Source organism: Malaclemys terrapin, chromosome 2 (genome assembly GCF_027887155.1).
Source record: "Malaclemys terrapin pileata isolate rMalTer1 chromosome 2, rMalTer1.hap1, whole genome shotgun sequence".
In the NCBI taxonomy this organism is placed as follows: Eukaryota; Metazoa; Chordata; order Testudines; family Emydidae; genus Malaclemys; species Malaclemys terrapin.
Window position 1 is genome coordinate 142,607,511 of NC_071506.1, and position 17,987 is coordinate 142,625,497.

The window sequence follows — 17,987 nt, forward strand, 5'->3', positions numbered from 1 at the left end:
TAATTCTACAGACCCCCTTTGTAAAGCGCTTTGAGCTCAATGGGTGAAAAAGCCAGCTAAGAGCTAGGGCTTACCAGTGTTCACACGCTATGCATGGTGGGATAATGGGGTGACCCATACAGGTTCAATTCTTCCTCTCGGCTGTTCGTGGGGCCAGCGCGGGCTTGGGGCTGAGGCAGGGTGTGAGAACAGGAGGTTCTGGGGCAGCTGGACTGCGGGAGCTTGAAGCAGGTGTTGGGAGGAACAGTCTGGATTGGGCAGGTGGAGGGCGGAGGTTGCACTGGGAGGGGACGGGGCTAAGAGGCTGTTAGAACCAGTCAGCTGGGAGTGCAGCCAGGAGAAGGCAGGAATGAGTTGTGGGAACCAAGAGAAACCTGCCTGATGTGCAGTTCCATCAAACCCGGGTGGTTTGGCTGGGCTGGCCGATGCCATGTACACACGGGCTTCCAGAGCTGTCTGTGGTACAATCACTGGCTGGAATCTCCTGATGCTGAGTCGTGTGTGTGCGAACGCGACAAGGCTCTTGTACCACCCACCTCCCTGCAGCTAGTCACAGCCATTCACAGCTGGAAGGCTCGACACCCCCGTCATGGCTTTGGAGGGGAGAGTTTGGCTCCCAGCGATACCGCTGCCCAGGTGAGGCAGCACCGTGTCCTAGGCAGAGCAAGAGGCTCCCAGGCTGCCATCGCTAGGAACGGGGGGTTCTTAACTCCAGCAAACAGCCCAATCAAGACAAGGCAGTTGGCATTTTTCATGAGTTAGCCTTTAACTTAATGTGCTAACGCAGCTGAAAACTCCCAGGAGCCCTATCTGCATCCTGGGATCCATTCCTGGCTCTCTGCCACTGCCTGACTTCACGTGGCTGACCTGCGCAGGCCCAGAGGCAGAAACGTAGGTGTGTAGGGAACAGCCAAAGTTCTGCCAAACCAGAGTCTATGGGATTGGGTAGCAGCTGAGCAATGGTTTTGTAGATCATAGTAACGCCTAAGTCCCTTTGTGAATCTGGCCTTAGGGCTTGTCTACACTGGGAGGACTGGGGGAGGGGGTAACGTGGATGAAGTCGAGTTAATCTGGTTTGAAAACGCTTGTGTACACACGACGCCGTCCATGAGAGTGCACTAACTCTGCACTGACTGTCAACCCTGCCGTTCTATTTCAAAGTGAACTGACTTTGCTGGGAGTCGAGATAGTTCAGTGTGTTTCGTGTGCACCCGATGCTGCTTTGGCAGTCCTCCAATGGCTATCCCACACTGCTTTGTGTCTGGTTACCTGGGTGCCTTCCTCTGCTCTGGGCTCACGTTGCGCAGGGACAGATTTTGCCCCTCTGCCCTGGAATCGAGCATAGCACAAGAGGTGCGCTGTTACCCCAGAAACCCTCCGACATGCCTCAAACAGCCGCCTGCAGCCGTGCTGAGAGAGAACGCCCGGAGGCAATGCCAAAAGAGGCAGCTGCAGCAAATATTGCTGTCCGGGCAGCAGGCACTGCAGTGCTGTCACCACTAGGGTTACCATATTTTGTGCCTCCAAAAGGAGGACACTCCACGGGTCCCTGGCCCAGCCCCGCCCCCTCCCCCGCCCCAACTCCGCCCCCTCCCCAAAGTCTCCGCCCCCTCCCCTGCTTCCCGCGAACATTTAATTCGCGGGAAGCCTGGGCAGGTAAGGGGCGGTGTGGGGGGAGGAGGTGCGGCCCAGGCTGGTCCCCCGGCGGCTCCAGCCTGGGTCGGCTGCGGCCCTGGGGTGCCGGCCCCGGCCCCCGGCCGACCACCCCCGGCCCGCCCAGCACTGCCAGCCGGCCCCTGGCGGCCCAGCACACCCCCCGGCTCCCGGCCCCGGCGGCCCAGCGCACCCCCCGGCTCCCGGCCCCGACGGCCCAGCGCACCCCCCGGCTCCCGGCCCCGGCGGCCCAGCGCACCCCCCGGCTCCCGGCCCCGGCGGCCCAGCGCACCCCCCGGATCCCGGCCCCGCGACACAGCGCACCCCCCCGGCGGCCCGGCTCCCGGCCCGACCCCCCGGCCCCGCGCACCCCCTCGGCGGCCCGACCCCGCGGCCCCGGCCCGGCTCCCGGCCCGGCACCGCGCGCCCGGCCCCGCGACCCCGGCCCAGCCCTCCCTCCCGATTTTCCCGGACATGCCCGGCTTTTGGGGGATTTCCCCCCGGACGGGGATTTGAGCCCCCAAAAGCCGGACATGTCCGGGAAAATCCGGACGTATGGTAACCCTAGTCACCACGGCCCCAGCCCAGCTCTGCAGCCCTTGGCCAACCCAGGCTACTGGCCTGGGCACACTAGCATCTCCCCTTGCCTGTGCTCCTGCCAAAGCGATCCCGGGCAAGGCCCTTTGCAGACGTAAGCTCACGATACTGAGAACAACTGCACCTGGGAGCCCAGTCTGAGCCCTCAGCTGCCTTGGCACCGTGGAGCCTGACACTTGACCCCAGAAGGCCCATGAGAAAGGAGAGGCAGACGCCTGCGACTTCCCGGCCCCGGGGTCCTGCCCTGCTGCACTTGGATGTTTTGTTTGACTGTTGTTTTAACTGAAGGTTTCTTTGTAGCTGTTAGACACCAGATTGGTTCAATAGATTGTTTCATTATGAAACAATGTTGTTGCATTGCGGTTTCATTTAAAGGTTTATTTTTGCTTATTATGTAATAGATTTTCAGTGTTTGTTATTGAACAAATTCCTGTGGAGTCGACAGTGCTTTAAACACAGAAATTCATTCCGTGTCCTATAATCTGTACGGTTTTACAAAAGCACATAGGCAAAGACAGGCTGCCAAATAAGGATGGCCACAGCATTGTGCCTCCACTACCCATGAACAACACCGACCCGCTCCCATCCCATCCACCCCCACCCCTCTCCACAGATTAACAGCTAGAGCTCCGGCTGCACGGTTTCAAGCCTAGACTCAAAATAAGAGCAACAAGCTGTGTCATTTTGCACGGGCTGCCCAAACCACTGGGCGCGGCTCTGCACCTTACAAATACAGCGCAAAACACAACCTACAGGTATCATCTTTGGGATGTTCTTTTCTGCTGCTTCCAACCTGTTCCACAAACAGCGCCACCTTTCTTTCAAATGGCCAAATGCACACTCCATTCCCATCCTGCAGCTACTGAAACAACAGTTCAACTAGGCAAATGAGGGTGAGATGAAATTACAAGAAGGTGGGTGCACAACTGGCTGAAAGATCGTACGCAAAGAGTAGTTATCAATGGGTCACTGTCAAACTGGGTGGGCAGGGTCCCACAGGGCCCGTCCTCGGTCCAGTACTATTCAGTGTTTTCATTAATGACCTGGATAGTGGAGTGAAGAGTAAGCTTATAAAGTCTGCAGATGACACCAAGCTGGGAGGGGTTGCAAGCACTTTGGAGGACAGGATTAGATTTCAAAATGATCTTGACAAATTGGAGAATTGGTTAGAAATCAATCAGATGAAATCCTCACACACCCGCATGACAACAGCTCTAATAGATGATTTTCCCAGGCCAAACCAGTTGGCTCTGGACCGGTAGCGTTTGCGGGGGCAGTTTCCAGGTGCCAACAGCGACCCCCTTGCCCGTGGGTATGGGGCAACGCATGTTAGCACACTGACGCTGCAGTCAGGGCCGGCTCCAGGGTTTTGGTCGCCCCAGGCAGCCAAACAAACAAACAAAAAAAGCCGCGATCGCGATCTGCGGCGGCTATTCGGCGGAAGGTCCTTCGCTCCAAGCAGGTGTGAGGGACCATCCGCCGAATTGCCACCGAACAGCTGGACGTGCCACCCCTCTCCGAAGTGGCCGTCCCAAGCACCTGCTTGGTAAGCTGGTGCCTGGAGCCGGCCCTGGCTGCAGTCCAGAGTTAATTCAGCACATCCTCCAACACGGCTGCCTTCCCCATCCTGAAATTCTCATCCCAGGTCTGCAGAGCAATCCTTTCCCCTCAACCCTCGCTGGTGTCCCAAGCCCGGAAAGGGCGCTCCAGGAACCAGGCTGGTATTATCAGCTGCTCAGCATCTGCCTCTTCTTCCTTGTCTTCGTCCCTCGTACTCAGCTCCTGCGGGAAGAGCCCTGCTGCTGACAAATCTGCTCAGCGGTGCGACAGGCGGAGTCTGCAGCTGAATTCATCCAGCGTGGAGTGGTGAGGGCAGCCCATGCATTTGGGGCTGCCAGCATGGAGCATTGGTGGGTCTAGGCTGGCCGACAGCGATTGAAAATGGCGCTAGCCCGCCCAGAAAGGAAGTATGGGGTGGAGAAACATGGGATTTTTACAAAAATGTAACTCATCTGGCTTCCACCAGGCATCCCACAATGCAGTGAGAAAAATGCCAATACACATTGCTCAGCAGCAGAGCACCTTGGGCTACCCTCTGACAACACCTGGCCCTTAGTACACAGCAAGCTGCTGCTGTGCATACACACTGATGCGCTCCCCATCTCGCATGCACACTATCAGCGTGGCTTGTGCGTTATCTGACACGCATCGAAACTGCCGATTAAACCCCCAGGTAGGCAAGCCCTCGGCCTCCGGGACTGTTTTCCTCTCTGTGAAACAGGCATCATGGTGTCGAGCCGCAGCTGGAAAGTGATGAGAGCTTCTGATGAGCCACATAAGATATTTAAACCCAGTCCCTTTGGTGGTTTAAAGCTTTGAGCTCACAACTGTGAGCAGCTGAATTGCAAAGGACAGAGCCATATGACTGTGTTAAAGGTTGTTCCCCCAAGCTAGCAAGCTCTGCTTGAACATTGTCCAGCCTGTAGCAGAAGCAGGGAAGTGGACCAGCGGGATTTTGGTGTCAGCGAGGAATGTTTAACATCATCGGTGCTGAAGGATTCCTCTGCAACGGATTCAAACTATCCCCTGGACAATTGCTTCTGTCAACTGATTCCGCTGAATTTGTCTCCATTCTAACAATACTCAAGCCAAAATTTGTCATTGGTTTTGACACATTTTTTACCTCAACCCAACAAGACTTAAAACAATATCCAGTGATAGTTTAGGACTGCGCAGGCTGAAGTTCCTAGAAGCAACACTTCTCTCTGTGAGCAGCTCTGAGGGTGTGATATGTGGAGATGCCTAAGGCCCTACATCCAGTTTTAGGCACCACTGCGATCCACAAAATGCCTGCTCGGCTGCCACCTACGTTTTTGCTTCTGGGCATACGTGCGACAGCCTGACTGTAGTCACCAGGTGCCTATCTCCCACCATGGGCAGCAGGTGAACCCCTCTTTGGAGAGCCCAGCCTGCCCATACTCCAGGCTCTCCAGCTAGAACTGAGCCACCGCCAGCTTCGGGGTACAGGGGGAGGGAGGACAGGGCCAGGGCCTGGGTCAGGGGAGGCTTAGCCTGCCCTGGCCTTTGATACCCTCTGCCCATGTCTCCTATCTAAGCCCCAGAGTGATTCGCAAGCCATGAAAGCCAGGCCTTTAGCCGCCTGCATCGAGTAGGGGGGTTTAATCCAGCAACATTTGTGTAGAGTGGGGTTAGGCAACCTATGGCACACGAGCTGATTTTCAGTGGCACTCACACTACCCGGGTCTTGGCCACCAGTCTGGGGGGCTCTGCATTTTAATTTAATTTTAAATGAAGCTTCATAAACATTTTAAAAACCTTATTTACTTTACATACAACAATAGTTTAGTTCTTTATTATAGACTTGTAGAAAGAGACCTTCTAAAAACGTTTACATGTATTACTAGCACACGAAACCTTAAATTAGAGTGAATAAATGAAGACTCGGCACAGCACTTCTGAAAGGTTGCCGACCCCTGCTGTAGAGGCTGCTTGCTGGCTTGGGCTGCGCAGGCAAGTTCATACAAAATGGCTGGGTGGGGGAGACCTGCCTCATAACCTTCAGCTTAGTGGCTAGGGTATTCACCCAGGAGGTGGGAGATCCCCAGTTCAAGTCCCCCCCTTCTCCAGAGGGGACAGAAGGGATTTGAACAGGGCTCTGCCACCTCTCTGGTACGTGCCCCAGCCACTGGGCTAGGGGATATCCTGCTGTGGGCTTCCCTCAGCCACGCCTATTGAAGCTGTTCCACTTTCAATAACTGAATAATTAAATATGAATTCGGCCAGTGAAAGAGTTGGATAACTCTACAGTCGCACGGTTCGAGCCCTCCTTGAGAGATGGCTGACCCGGATTCAAATCCCTTTTCCCCCTGCAGGAAGAGGGGCCTGAACTGAGGTGGGGTTGGGTGTCTCCCACAGCCTGTGTGAATAACCTATCTGTTAGGCCAGCCAATTTGTTTCAGGCCCCACCTGTGACTCTGGTGGCCAAATGCCCAGCTTGCCCTGCTTTGTGGATGGCAAGCAGGGCTCGCCGCCTACCTGGGCCCGGATTTAGGCACCAATCTCTGCGAGGGGGCGAGATGCCCCTCGTTCTAGCCCCCAAGTTACCCACCAGCCCTGGAAGGCCTCGCCCCAGGGAGCTGCTCTGGGGACTCGCTGACCCGTGGCCACCTTGCCCGCTGACTGGGGTGGGGCTGTCTCGGCGCTGCAGGACTTGGCCAGGCTGGGGCCGGGAGCTCCCCTTAGCTGCCCCCAAAGAGCAAATCGTGGGTCTGGAGAGTGCAGGGAAAGGTGGGGAGCTGCTATTGCCTCTTCCACTCCAGGGCCTGGGCTCTGGGCTAGTGGGGGCCTCGGGAGAAGGGCTGGTAGCTTGTGGGGGGGCAGGGGCTCATGGGGGGGGTTGAGGGGAAAGGGCTGGGGGGGCTCGTGGGGGGGCTGAAGGGGAAGGGCTGGGGGCTCGTGGGGGGAGGGGACTCGTGGGGGGGGGCTGAGGGAGGCAGGGAAGTTTGGGGGAACAGCTCTGTATGGGCCAGGGAAGGGGCCAGGCAGTTCTGCAGCGGGCGGCTGGGCCAGCCTATGCGGGAGGGGCTGGGGCCTGTGAGGAGGGGGGGACTGTAGGGGCGGGGGCGGGGCCAGGGCCTAGCGTGGGGGAGGGGCCGGGGCAGGGAACGCGGCTCGAATACGATGACGCCACGCAGTGACGTCGCGGTGCGGTAGTGACGTCACCCTTGTCGCAGCGGGGCGTAGAGCGCGCGCCCCAAGCCCCGCGGGGCGGGGCCTGGCGCACGTCGCCCGCTTCCGGCGCGCGCGCAGGCCGGCGCCGGAAGCGGGGCGAGGGGGCGCGCGGCTCGGGCGGGGGCGAGAAGATGGCGGACGGGGACAGCGGCAGCGAGCGCGGCGGCGGGTTCGGCGGCCCGCGCGGGCCGGGCCCCGAGCAGGAGACGCAGGAACTGGCGTCCAAGCGCCTGGACATCCAGAACAAGCGCTTCTACCTGGACGTGAAGCAGAACGCCAAGGGCCGCTTCCTCAAGATCGCCGAGGTGGGCGCGGGCGGCTCCAAGAGCCGCCTCACGCTCTCCATGGCCGTGGCCGCCGAGTTCCGCGACTACCTGGGCGACTTCATCGAGCACTACGCGCAGCTGGGCCCCAGCAGCCCCGAGCAGCTGGCGGCGGCCGGGCCGGGCGAGGAGGCCGGGCCGCGCCGCGCGCTGAAGAGCGAGTTCCTGGTGCGCGAGAACCGCAAGTATTACCTGGACCTGAAGGAGAACCAGCGCGGCCGCTTCCTGCGCATCCGCCAGACCATCAACCGCGGCCCGGGCCCGGGCTTCCCCGGCCCGCCCGGCCTGCAGAGCGGCCAGACCATCGCGCTGCCGGCCCAGGGCCTCATCGAGTTCCGCGACGCCCTGGCCAAGCTCATCGACGACTACGGCGGCGACGAGGAGGAGCTGGGCGGGCCGGGCGGCGGCGCGGGGCTGGGCGGGGAGCTGCCCGAGGGCACCTCCATCACCGTGGACTCCAAGCGCTTCTTCTTCGACGTGGGCTGCAACAAGTACGGCGTGTTCCTGCGCGTGAGCGAGGTGAAGCCGTCCTACCGCAACGCCATCACCGTGCCCTGCAAGGCCTGGGCCCAGTTCGGCGGCGCCTTCTGCCGCTACGCCGACGAGATGCGCGACATCCAGGAGCGCCAGCGGGACAAGCTCTACGAGCGCCGCGCCGGGCCGGCCGGGCCGGGCAGCGGCAGCGGGGCCGGCGACGACTCCGACGGGGACGACGTGGACGACGACTGAGCGGCGCCCCCGGCCGGGGAGCCGCCGCCGCCACCCCCAGCCCTGGCCCCGGCGGAGAGAGAATCCAGCTTCACCGCAGACACCGACCGCCCCCAGCCCCGGCCCCTGCTGCCCGGATCCCTCCCCGGCCCCTTTCGAGATCGTAAACCCCCCCCACACACACACACCGCCCCCGCCATGGAAACCAGCATCCCGGCGGCCGCGCCGCCGCCGAGCGCTTGAAGAGAAGGGAGAGGCCGCCGCAGCTATCCAGATCCGAGGGTACAGGTTGCGATGGCGAAGGAGATCGGGCCTAGCCGGGGTGGGAGGGGAATCCCGGCAGCTTCGGGCCTAGAGTTGGGACGAGCCTGTTTCCGGACCAACGTCCATTCTGTCCTTTCCTTTGCAGACTTGTTTTCTGGGATGCAAACTGCTACGCTCCGGGCGCTGCCGGAACCGGTCAGCGAGCGAGTTCCCGCTGGCAGCGTGCTGAAGATTAAGACACACTTTCTTGTTTTGATTTTTTTGTTTTTAAACATGGGGGTTGCGAAGAGGTAGGTTCAAGGAAAAACAGGCATAAAGCACAAGGAAAGCTGAGTGGATTGGTTGCTGCTCACTGAAGTTCTTCCCCTTCTCTCCAAGTAAGGTGGTCTTGGAAAAGAAACAGCGTTAGCAGTAGGGAGAAGTAAGAGCCAACTCTCTTGGCTTCAGTGGGTTGACCCAGCCAATAAGTGGAATCCAGCCTGTGAGCTGGGTTTTTAAATCTTTAAACCATAACTTGGTTGAGAACAGCAGCATGTGGCTACAAGTCTAGTCTGTGAAAGAATGACTGGCACAAAGTGAGACATGAGCGTCATTCATCTTCAATGGAAATCAGTGGACATGTTCGACTATGAATCTAAACACCAAGAACCTCAGGTCCAAAAGTCCATCACTTGTTCTTTTACAAGAGTTTTTAACAAGAGAAGAGAACTGAATCTGTTTCCTCAGTACCTCACATTGTGTTAACAGCAGAGTTGTCAAAAATGCACGGATGGATTGTTCAGAGCAGCACACAACCTGTGGGAGCTTCAGATCCATCACTGAAAAAGAGCAGAAACAAAATGAATAAGCTCTGTGACTATAAATATACCCTAGCAGCATTTTTTACCACCTTGAAATTTCACCATAGACTGGCTACTGCCAATTCGTCCAGCTGTTGCTCCAGAATGCAGTTGGGGCTCTTTCCAGGGAGCACCACTTTAAATGGATTTTCACTCTAAAATGATTTTTTTTAGCTAATTGAGTCAACCCTACCCCTCCAGAAAGGTATTTCTAGACACCTAGTCATATTCTAGTAACTTTGAACTGAATGGAGAGAGTGCTATTCATTCCAAAGTTCCAGATATTACTTGGGTGACATCATAGAATCTTTCATATTTTTTTTAAACTGTGCATGCCTGTCCTTTATTTGAGCTGCCTTTTTAATTTATTGCATACCCTTATTACCTTATTTTGTTATTACTCTACCTATACTATCTTTATTTTGTATTTATTGGAAAATAAGGAACATACAAAAGGCTTTTTTTTTTTTTTTTTTTTCATGCAGTTGTGGCTGGTGGGGGGAGATTGGGTAGGATTTTAAAAAAAATAGCTTTTGAGATAGTGATAAAAATCAGTTATCAGAACATTAACCACGAGTTTGTTTCAGCCACAGACCTGTATTGTTGCCCTTTTAAAAACTAATTCTTTCCTCCTGGTGTCCATGGTAGGTCTTTTTAACACCAATTTTTAAAGATTTTTTTTTTAATTCTTCTCCGTTGCAAAGAACCGGGTTTCCTAAACTGTACGGGAGCAATAGTTCTTCTTGATGTTTTAATTACATCCGTATACTTGTACTGTATTTTGTACTCTAAGGCAGCTGTTTTCAATAATGTCCTGCTGTATTTACCTATGTATTTCGTTCACATGTGTTCAGTTCTTTGCTGCGGAGAACAAATTTCCACCGTTTCAGCAGACAGAAGGGCTGAGACATCACAGCACTTAGGGGTGTAGAAAACTCTGCGTAACTAATTACAGATTGCAGGCAGCAATGAGAATTTTGAAGGCTGCAGACATTGGGTGTATAGTGGTGTAATTTTTCCATTCATTTTAAAACTATGTACAATTTATGTATAGACCAACAACGTGTTTTGTTGCTTCAATGGTGATCTTTTTTGTTGCTCAGCTGCAGTGAGCCAATTCACGTTTTGCGAAGATGCAGTACCTCTCCTTTTCCAGAGGATTCTATTTTTTGGCTGAATTGCAGTAACTAGCCTTACTTATGTGGTAGCGACAGGGTCTTGATAGTCCCTTGCCAGTGGCTACATAAGCTATCATTAGCTGTCTAGGAAGAATGGAAGTGGACAGAAGCATGTATCATGTATGCCAAGAACACGGCCATATATGGCACCGGCTTTGGCAACCAGAAACATTTCTTCTGTAGTCATTAGACCAGATAAGTGATGTATCGATGTACAAAACTCCTATACAACTCAGTTTGGCCTTCCAGCAAACATCAGGTATGGTCAGAATGCAGTGTGTTTCCAGAAGAAATTTTATATTCAAAACTGTTAACCTGCCTGTATCCAACTAAGCTATCATGAAAGGTGGGTTGATAAGTCTTAACTGCTGTTGAGGATTATCTCTTCCTACAGCGGGTTCATGGCCGGTCTTCCCTCTGCAGGAAGATGGAGCCCAATTCTAGTGGCACAAGGCCATGTTGAGTATAGTGGTTCACTGACTGAGGAAATCATTCCCTGTTGTTGGGGGTGGGGCAATTGGAATCTGGAGACAGGGTAGGTGGAGCAGAAAGGAGGGAGTTTGCCTCAGAACTGCAGAATTTCTGCAGAGATTTTTAGTTTTCTATTGTACTTGGGCTCACTCTGAATATTTCTTGTGAGCTGCAAAGAGGATCATTCAGAAATACGTATTGGGTTATAAATTAAGTGGATTGATTCTGCTGGGGCTCCAGAAGGTCCCCATAATCCACAGCCTCTTAAAAATTACACTGTATATTTTACAGTGCATCACTCTGACACTAATTTGTAACATGTTAGTTATTTGGATATTCAGAATAGTCTTATTTCTATAGAATCTGGCATCACAAGATTGGAACATCTTGATGTGACCGGTATATCCATTTACTCCAGGCAAGCATGTTAACTGGATTGTTTGTGGGACAATCAGACAGTTCACCTTGATCCTTAAGCAAGTCCTGTATAGTTAAAAGGGGGAGGAAATTTGTCCCATTCTTGGTGTTACTGCTTGGATCGAGAAGGTGACCTCTGCAACAAGAAGGGTTGGACACTTCTTCTTTTAAAAAAATCCCCATAAACTTGGATTCTGTAAGAAAGAAAGAAAAAAAAAAAAAAAAAAGGCAAAACACCCCTGGAGAGGAGATTTCCTGAATTTATGGAACTTCAGATTTCTGTTGCTCCTGGAATGACAGTTCCAGAATGCAACTATGTCAAGGCATCTGCTGTACAAAACAAAATGTAAATCTTGTATAGCACCAAACCCTCCAATGTAAATACTCGAGGCATACAGGTATAAATTCCCGTAGCGTTACGGGTTGGTGTTCTGTTCCATAGGTGTTTGCTGCAAAAGGATTCCTGCTGCAGCAGCAGGAGCTGCCTTTAGAAAGCAGACAGCACTGTCAGTTATCCAGGAATCCTTTTGTAATAAATCACAAGTCTTGTTAAGGAAGTGATTCAAGCTTTTGCTTCAGTTTCCCTCCCAAAAAACACGTAATTATCCTGTCTGATTTTCAAACGTTCAGGGTAAGGGGCACAAGAGGCTGGTTACAATAAATCCCCTCATATTGAGTGGCCGGTCGACGACTGCACATTTTCGATATTGTAATAGCTGAGGAGGACTTGCTAAAATGTGATCTTTTCCCATCCAAAACAAGGGTGTAGAATCTGATCTACACAAAGGATTATAAAGTGACTGACAACTCTCAAACTACTTTGCTCTTGAGAGAGTGGCAGTTTCTTGATTTTTTTTTTTTTTTTTTTTAATTTTGGTGAAAAACTGGTCAGTGCATAGTATATGCACAGACGTCTTCTCTTACGAGTGTAACAGAATTATTATGGTACTTTATCTGATGCACAATTAATCTCTCAGCAGATATTCAGTGAAAAACAGTGTGGCCTTGAGGGAGGGAGAGGAAAATCTAGAGGTTTCCCTATATAAAAATGGCACTTTTTTGGCTGCAAATTGTTGTGAATTCTTAGTAGTAAATGTTATCCCAATATGCCTCTTCTTAAGCAGGTGAACAATCTTAGTGTCTTGCCATGTGCTGTTTGCTATAAACACATTAGTATAATGAGAATAACTGATCTGATGTTAGGTTTAACTGTTTGAATTGATGAGAAGACCCCCTGGTAAATGTGTTTTTAAAAGTACAGATCCATTTAAGAATACTGCTATAAACTTGCTGTGTAAGTAATTTTAGTTGTAGACAGCAGATCCACAACCTGTTGCACTCAATTTCCTCTTCCTTGTGGAGTCAGATGCTCATATCTTTAGGCAGGTGAATGTCCAACAGCTGTGGTAGTTTCTGCATTGTGTGTATACCAGTCCGAGAGGTAGTGTTGCTCGTTCAGTGTCTTCAGTAGGACGCTTGCCAGGTAAACACCCTGAACCCTTCCCCTGCTCCCTTTCCCAGTGAATGCTCTAATCTGATTCCAGGTCTTCTAATGATATTTAGGATGCCTGGGAGAACTTTGGGTTGGCAAGAATACTGTACCTAAAGCTGGGTTTTGAAAATTATCCAAGACCCATTTTATTTGTCTTTTAAAACTGCATACTGCTGAAAGAACAATTTTTTTATTGGATTATGAGGATGGGGAAGACATGATTCTGGTAAAAGAACAGAAGCCCCTTCCTCTGGTCAGGTTGACACAAATCTCACACCTCCTGCACTTTCTGGTTTCAGCCCACACGAGAAAATACCAAAAAAGTACTGTGACAAATGCTGCTTTGCTTTGTGTGGTATTCTGACTGGTCAGACAGCCTTGTACTGAAACCTCAGCCCTCTTGCACGTGGTTTCCAATCCAAAGAGGTTTGGGATCAGAGGCAGGAATCGGAACGTCTGAACGTAGTCACTAATTACTGCCTCTTACCCATGTGGTAGCACTTATTTTGCCACTGGCACTTAGCTTTGGTTTTCTTACCTGTATATTGTGAATGGTTTAATACCTTGTAGTCCTATTTAAATTGTAACATGGAACAGTGCCTAGATTTTCCCTCTCTCCCCCCCCCCCCTCCCCCCCTAAAACTCGTGACAAATTTTGGTCTAATCCCCTTGCCAAAATTTCTCTCCATCTCTTTAACCCCATATGTTACTATGAATGCGCCCAAATTCTTCAACCTGTCTGAAGCGGTGGATTTTGTAGCAGCCTCAGTGAGTTAAAAGGCGCGACTGCACCGCAAGCTGATGGGATCTTAGTGGTTCCTGACCCTTTAAAAGTACACGAACTCCCCCACTCTTAAAGAATCTGTTGCATTTTACAGCCTGGCAGAGTCCCAGGGAAGACTTGGTACCAGAGGCACAGCGACCTTATGCTGATGAAGAAACTTGTGCTTTCAAGTGGTCTTTTGCAAGGCTCCCTTGTAATTCCAGGAGGAGTTTATTTTTTTGAGTTGCATTTTTCTTAGTCATTCTCACTGCCTTCCCCTCTCCTTTTTAACCCATGCAGTGAGTGAGCTCAAGTTTCTTCTTTTAAAAACTGAAACTCACCTGGCGATCGCATCGGAAGTTCCACAGAAGGAACATAAAAGCGATGTGCATTTGTCACAGGCGACTTGTAATATGCTGCTATCTAGCCTTAATCTCTTACGTACTGTATCTACAGAGGAAAGCAGCCCACAGGTAAGCAGTAAGGTGCTCTGCCTTTTCAAAGCTCCTGCAGGTTGCACAGAGGCTGTTTTCTCAATTACTGCTGCTCTGTGTATGGCAAGATAGAGAGAGGGAGTTGAAATTTGCAAAGAGAGCTTAATTTCCAGCAGTGGCTATCACGCCTCATATTAACCTCAGAGATCTTCCAAGACCAAATGTTTAATTTCCTGCTCTGTGCTGTGGTGAAAGGCCCATCTGGCTCGAAAAGCCTGCCTTTGATTGTATGTGGGATTCACAAGAAGAATAGAGCTTAGTCTGTTTCAGTTCTTCCTGCTCCTCCTCCCCCCTCCCCCCAATAATTGGAACAGCTGGATTCACGCAGTGGTAACACTGTTTTAGCATAAATATATAGAGGAGTCGAAGCGGCTCTGTCTGGGATTCTATGGGTGCCATACCAGCTCTTTTTGTGTGGCGGCTGGGTGGGAGAAGTGCTCATTAGTTAACGTCACTAACATGTAACACTTCAGCCCTCCCTCCTGGTATGTTAGAAATAGAATGGGTGCTAGTGCCTATTCCGGTCTGTTACCCTGCTGTTGCTCTGGGCTGAGCCACTGAAGCCAACAGTTACACCAGTGTCAACGTGGTCCCAGATCAGAATGGGCAGGGACCTTTTATTGTGGGGAGGTAGGGAGTCTGCTCCTGAAAATACGCTGTACCGGCAATGCTCATGCGCTGTCCGTCCTCTGAACGCGTTTGGCATGCCTGCGGGATGTGATTTGATTGGTGGCTCTCATGGCTTGGCTGGTTAGAATAGTGCTGGCTGGAAAGTTAAGGAGGCAAAAAGATCAGCTTCATTTTTATGCCCCCAAGATGCGTCTCTGCTACCTCCTACCACTGGTATTAATGTAACTCCTTGCCAGGCAGCGTCTCCCGATGCTAGGTGTAGCACACAGCTTCCTTTGTCCTTTGCTCACAAGTGTCTCAACCTCTGTTGGTCGGTATTTGTGTATTTAGACGACAGCCGGAGCAGTGCAGTACTGTGAGCCTGGCCGGCGATCGAGGGAGACGCTTTGCTGGGTGGAATGTACGCTTTTAGGAGGTGGGCACATTGTTTAATTTGGTACAAGATTCATGATTGATTGTGCAAGTGACATAACGTTGATCATACTTGGATGTAATTGACCGATATGTAAATATACACATGCCTGTACATTGTATACATAGAGACGTCTGTGTACATGTGTATGTATTTATCAAAACTGTTCTCTGCTCATAGTAACTGCAAACGTAGATCTACTTCTCTAAAGCTCCCCTATAAATGCTCGAAATGAATTTGTAGGAAATAGGACTGCTGTCAGGAATATCTGCTGAGAGACCAAAAAGTTCACTTTTAAGTACCTTGATTAAAGAATAAAGTTTATTCCTCGTTTATTTTTTTAATAAAAAAAAATGCACTTTAACTGGCAAAACACATGGCTGCAAGGTGCAGTTCAAACCGATAGAAACGTGAAAGTGCAGCAAACCGATCAGAAATATTCCTTTCTCACCTGTCAAGCAAAGCGCTGAAAACTATTCAAACACCTGAGTCCGAGCTGCCTGGTTTTGTCTTGCTGCCTGTTGGTTGAAGCTCAGATTCTGATTCCCTTTTTTGAGGCTAGCAGGGCTGCTTTCCAAGAGCAATGTGAACACGGCCAAGCAACAGGCTGTTGACAAAATGACGGCAGGTCCTGGATTTACCACTAGCGAGCTAGCGAAGCGATCGATGAAATCAAACCATGCGAAGAAAGCCTCATGCTAGTGAGCACTCCGTACAGTAGCAGATTTTTGCAAATGGAGTTTTACAGTCTATATTTAAAAAATTGTATGTTTGTAACAAATAAAGTATGCGGAAAAGTGAATGAACCTGACATGCTGTCGTCTGCGTCATTTTAAAGAGCACGTGTCTGTCTGTCTGAGGTGGTTGGGTTGAAAGGTGGTCGTTGCCAGTGACCTTAAGGGAAATGGTAGGAATTTAGAGTTTATGAAAATCCAGAGATTTTAAGGAAATGAGACCTCTTGTCTGACCTGTACATCGCAGGCCTGGGAGTGTCACCCCTGCCCTGAGCCCAATAGCTTGCTTGGCTAAAGCACCCTCCAGTCAGTCAGCCCTGATCTAAGGACATTGAGATGGAGAATTGGGAGCTTGTTCCAATGGTTAATCGCTGTCATCGAGCAAATCAAAACTTGTGCCTTAATTCTCCTTTGAATTTGTCCGGCTGTAACTTCCAGCCCCTTTCTCGGCCTCTTCTCCCCTTATAAATTGTGCTCAAGTCCCCTCTCGAGCTTGGTAAACTCACTGCCAGGCGTTTTCTCCAGCTCTTGAAGAAAGCTGTGGCTCTTCACTGCGCTCTTCCAGACATTGCCTTGGCCACAATGCCAGACTGGGGAGCCCACGGGCTTGGACTCAACCAGTTACTAAGCCAGTGGTTCTCAACCACAGGCTGCTTGCAGCCCAGACAGCGCACCGCACTGCTGTGGTCCATGTGGCATCCTCAGTCCCAGAGGCAGTCTGTGTAGTGTGTGCATGCGGCCCAGTGAGAACTACTGGCCGAGGCTGGTAGGTGCTATGCTCTGCAATAGCACCTGCACTTGGTTCCCTTGATTTCTTTAGGCCGCGTTGACAGGTGGCCAGACCCTAGCAGGGACAAGACGATCCATTACAACAGTGAGTTTTGTTCAGCCGAACACAGTCATATAATCCCCAGCAGTACCCGTATTGCAGAGCGAGATCCAGGACAAGGACAGGGCTGTGCCCGGTGATGTTAAACAGAGAAATCTCTGACCAGACGTGTCTCTCCAACCTTAATACACAAATATTGGCCAGGTGCTGCTTTGGGCTTCTACCCAGAGCTTCGCCATGGTCCGTACTTCCACCATTGCGGGAGGGGAGGAGAAGAAAGTGTACAGAGCACGTGGTCTGTCACAATCTGCTAGTCCTCAGCACTGACTGGGAGCTTCAAGGGGTTATGACTGATTCGACAGCTTCTTGCCAAGCTCCCCAGGGAAGCTTCTTCCAATTAGTGAAAACGTGGCTACGCCACAATCTCTTGTAGCTTCGCCCACCCAGGTCCTAGGCGTGGTGCCAGGGTTTGCAGAGGGCTCCTTCAAAAGCCTGGCTGCCCGTCCCGTCCTTGGGCAGCCGTCAAAGGGACGGGAGCATCCTACGGCCGTGCTAGATATGAAACACCCCAGCTAAGAATGCCAATGGCTCTCCCGGTCTGGGGCTGCACCCGCCAGAGACACGGCCTGGCTGGTCCCAGGCTTGTATCCTTGGTCGCCTCTAGCAGGGCTCATTGGTTGTTGCCAGCCAGGGAGCTCCCAGCCCCCCGAGCGCATACAGGCGTGTGCAGTGGGAGGACGCGCGCTCACTGGACTCCCCTAATTGATAGCGCTTTGGGGGCGGAGGCCTGGGTGGCGACAGCTGCGTGGCAGATGCTGGCATTGGCAGAGAGCGGCTCTCTCAAGCACTGACGCTCACGTGTGCACGGTGCGGTTCACATGATGCTGTCGGGACGAGAGGGGAGCTAGTCTCATGAATGTGAAGCAGCCCAGGGCTGGCCTGGGGCTCAGTTGTCCAGCCCTCGTCCTCCATGGCTGAGAGCTCAGTACCCCAGGCACCGGAGCGCTTGGCCTCTGACCAGAAGATGAAAAGTTTTATGCTGCCTGGCCCCCAAGCTCTGTAAAACAAAACCCAACTTCTGGGCAGGGCTCTGGAGCAAAAGGCTCCTGTGCCATCAGGCGGCCTCCAGCACCTGGGTCTCCTGTAACTCAGCCCTAGTTCAAGCTGCTTCTCCTAAGCGTCCTTGGGAACATGCTTTAGTTCCGTTGGGCAGGAAGCTGGTATGTTTGTGGCACCAGCTGGAAGAGGCTTTTGGTGCGGGGCGGGACCTGCTTTGGCCCCTAAGGTGAGCGTGCTCAGCGCCGCATGGCTTCCGGAGCGATTGAGTGGACGACTCGTTCCGAAGGGGGGCGTGGGTGCATGCCTGGCTTGTCTAGCAGAAGGCACCTCACGGAGATACCGCCGCCCCCCCAATTCCCCCCCAGTGTCCCC

At 52.1% G+C, this 17,987-nt stretch overlaps 1 protein-coding gene across 1 annotated transcript; it reads left to right on the plus strand.

Moving 5' to 3' along the window:
• Positions 1–7,115: 7,115 nt before the first annotated feature.
• Positions 7,116–15,804, plus strand: PURB (purine rich element binding protein B). Its single transcript, XM_054017729.1, has 2 exons — positions 7,116–8,315; positions 8,443–15,804. The coding sequence occupies exon 1, from the start codon at positions 7,134–7,136 to the stop codon at positions 8,052–8,054; it is 921 nt and encodes a 306-aa protein (XP_053873704.1). The 5' UTR covers positions 7,116–7,133; the 3' UTR covers positions 8,055–8,315; positions 8,443–15,804.
• The last annotated feature ends 2,183 nt before the right edge of the window (positions 15,805–17,987 follow it).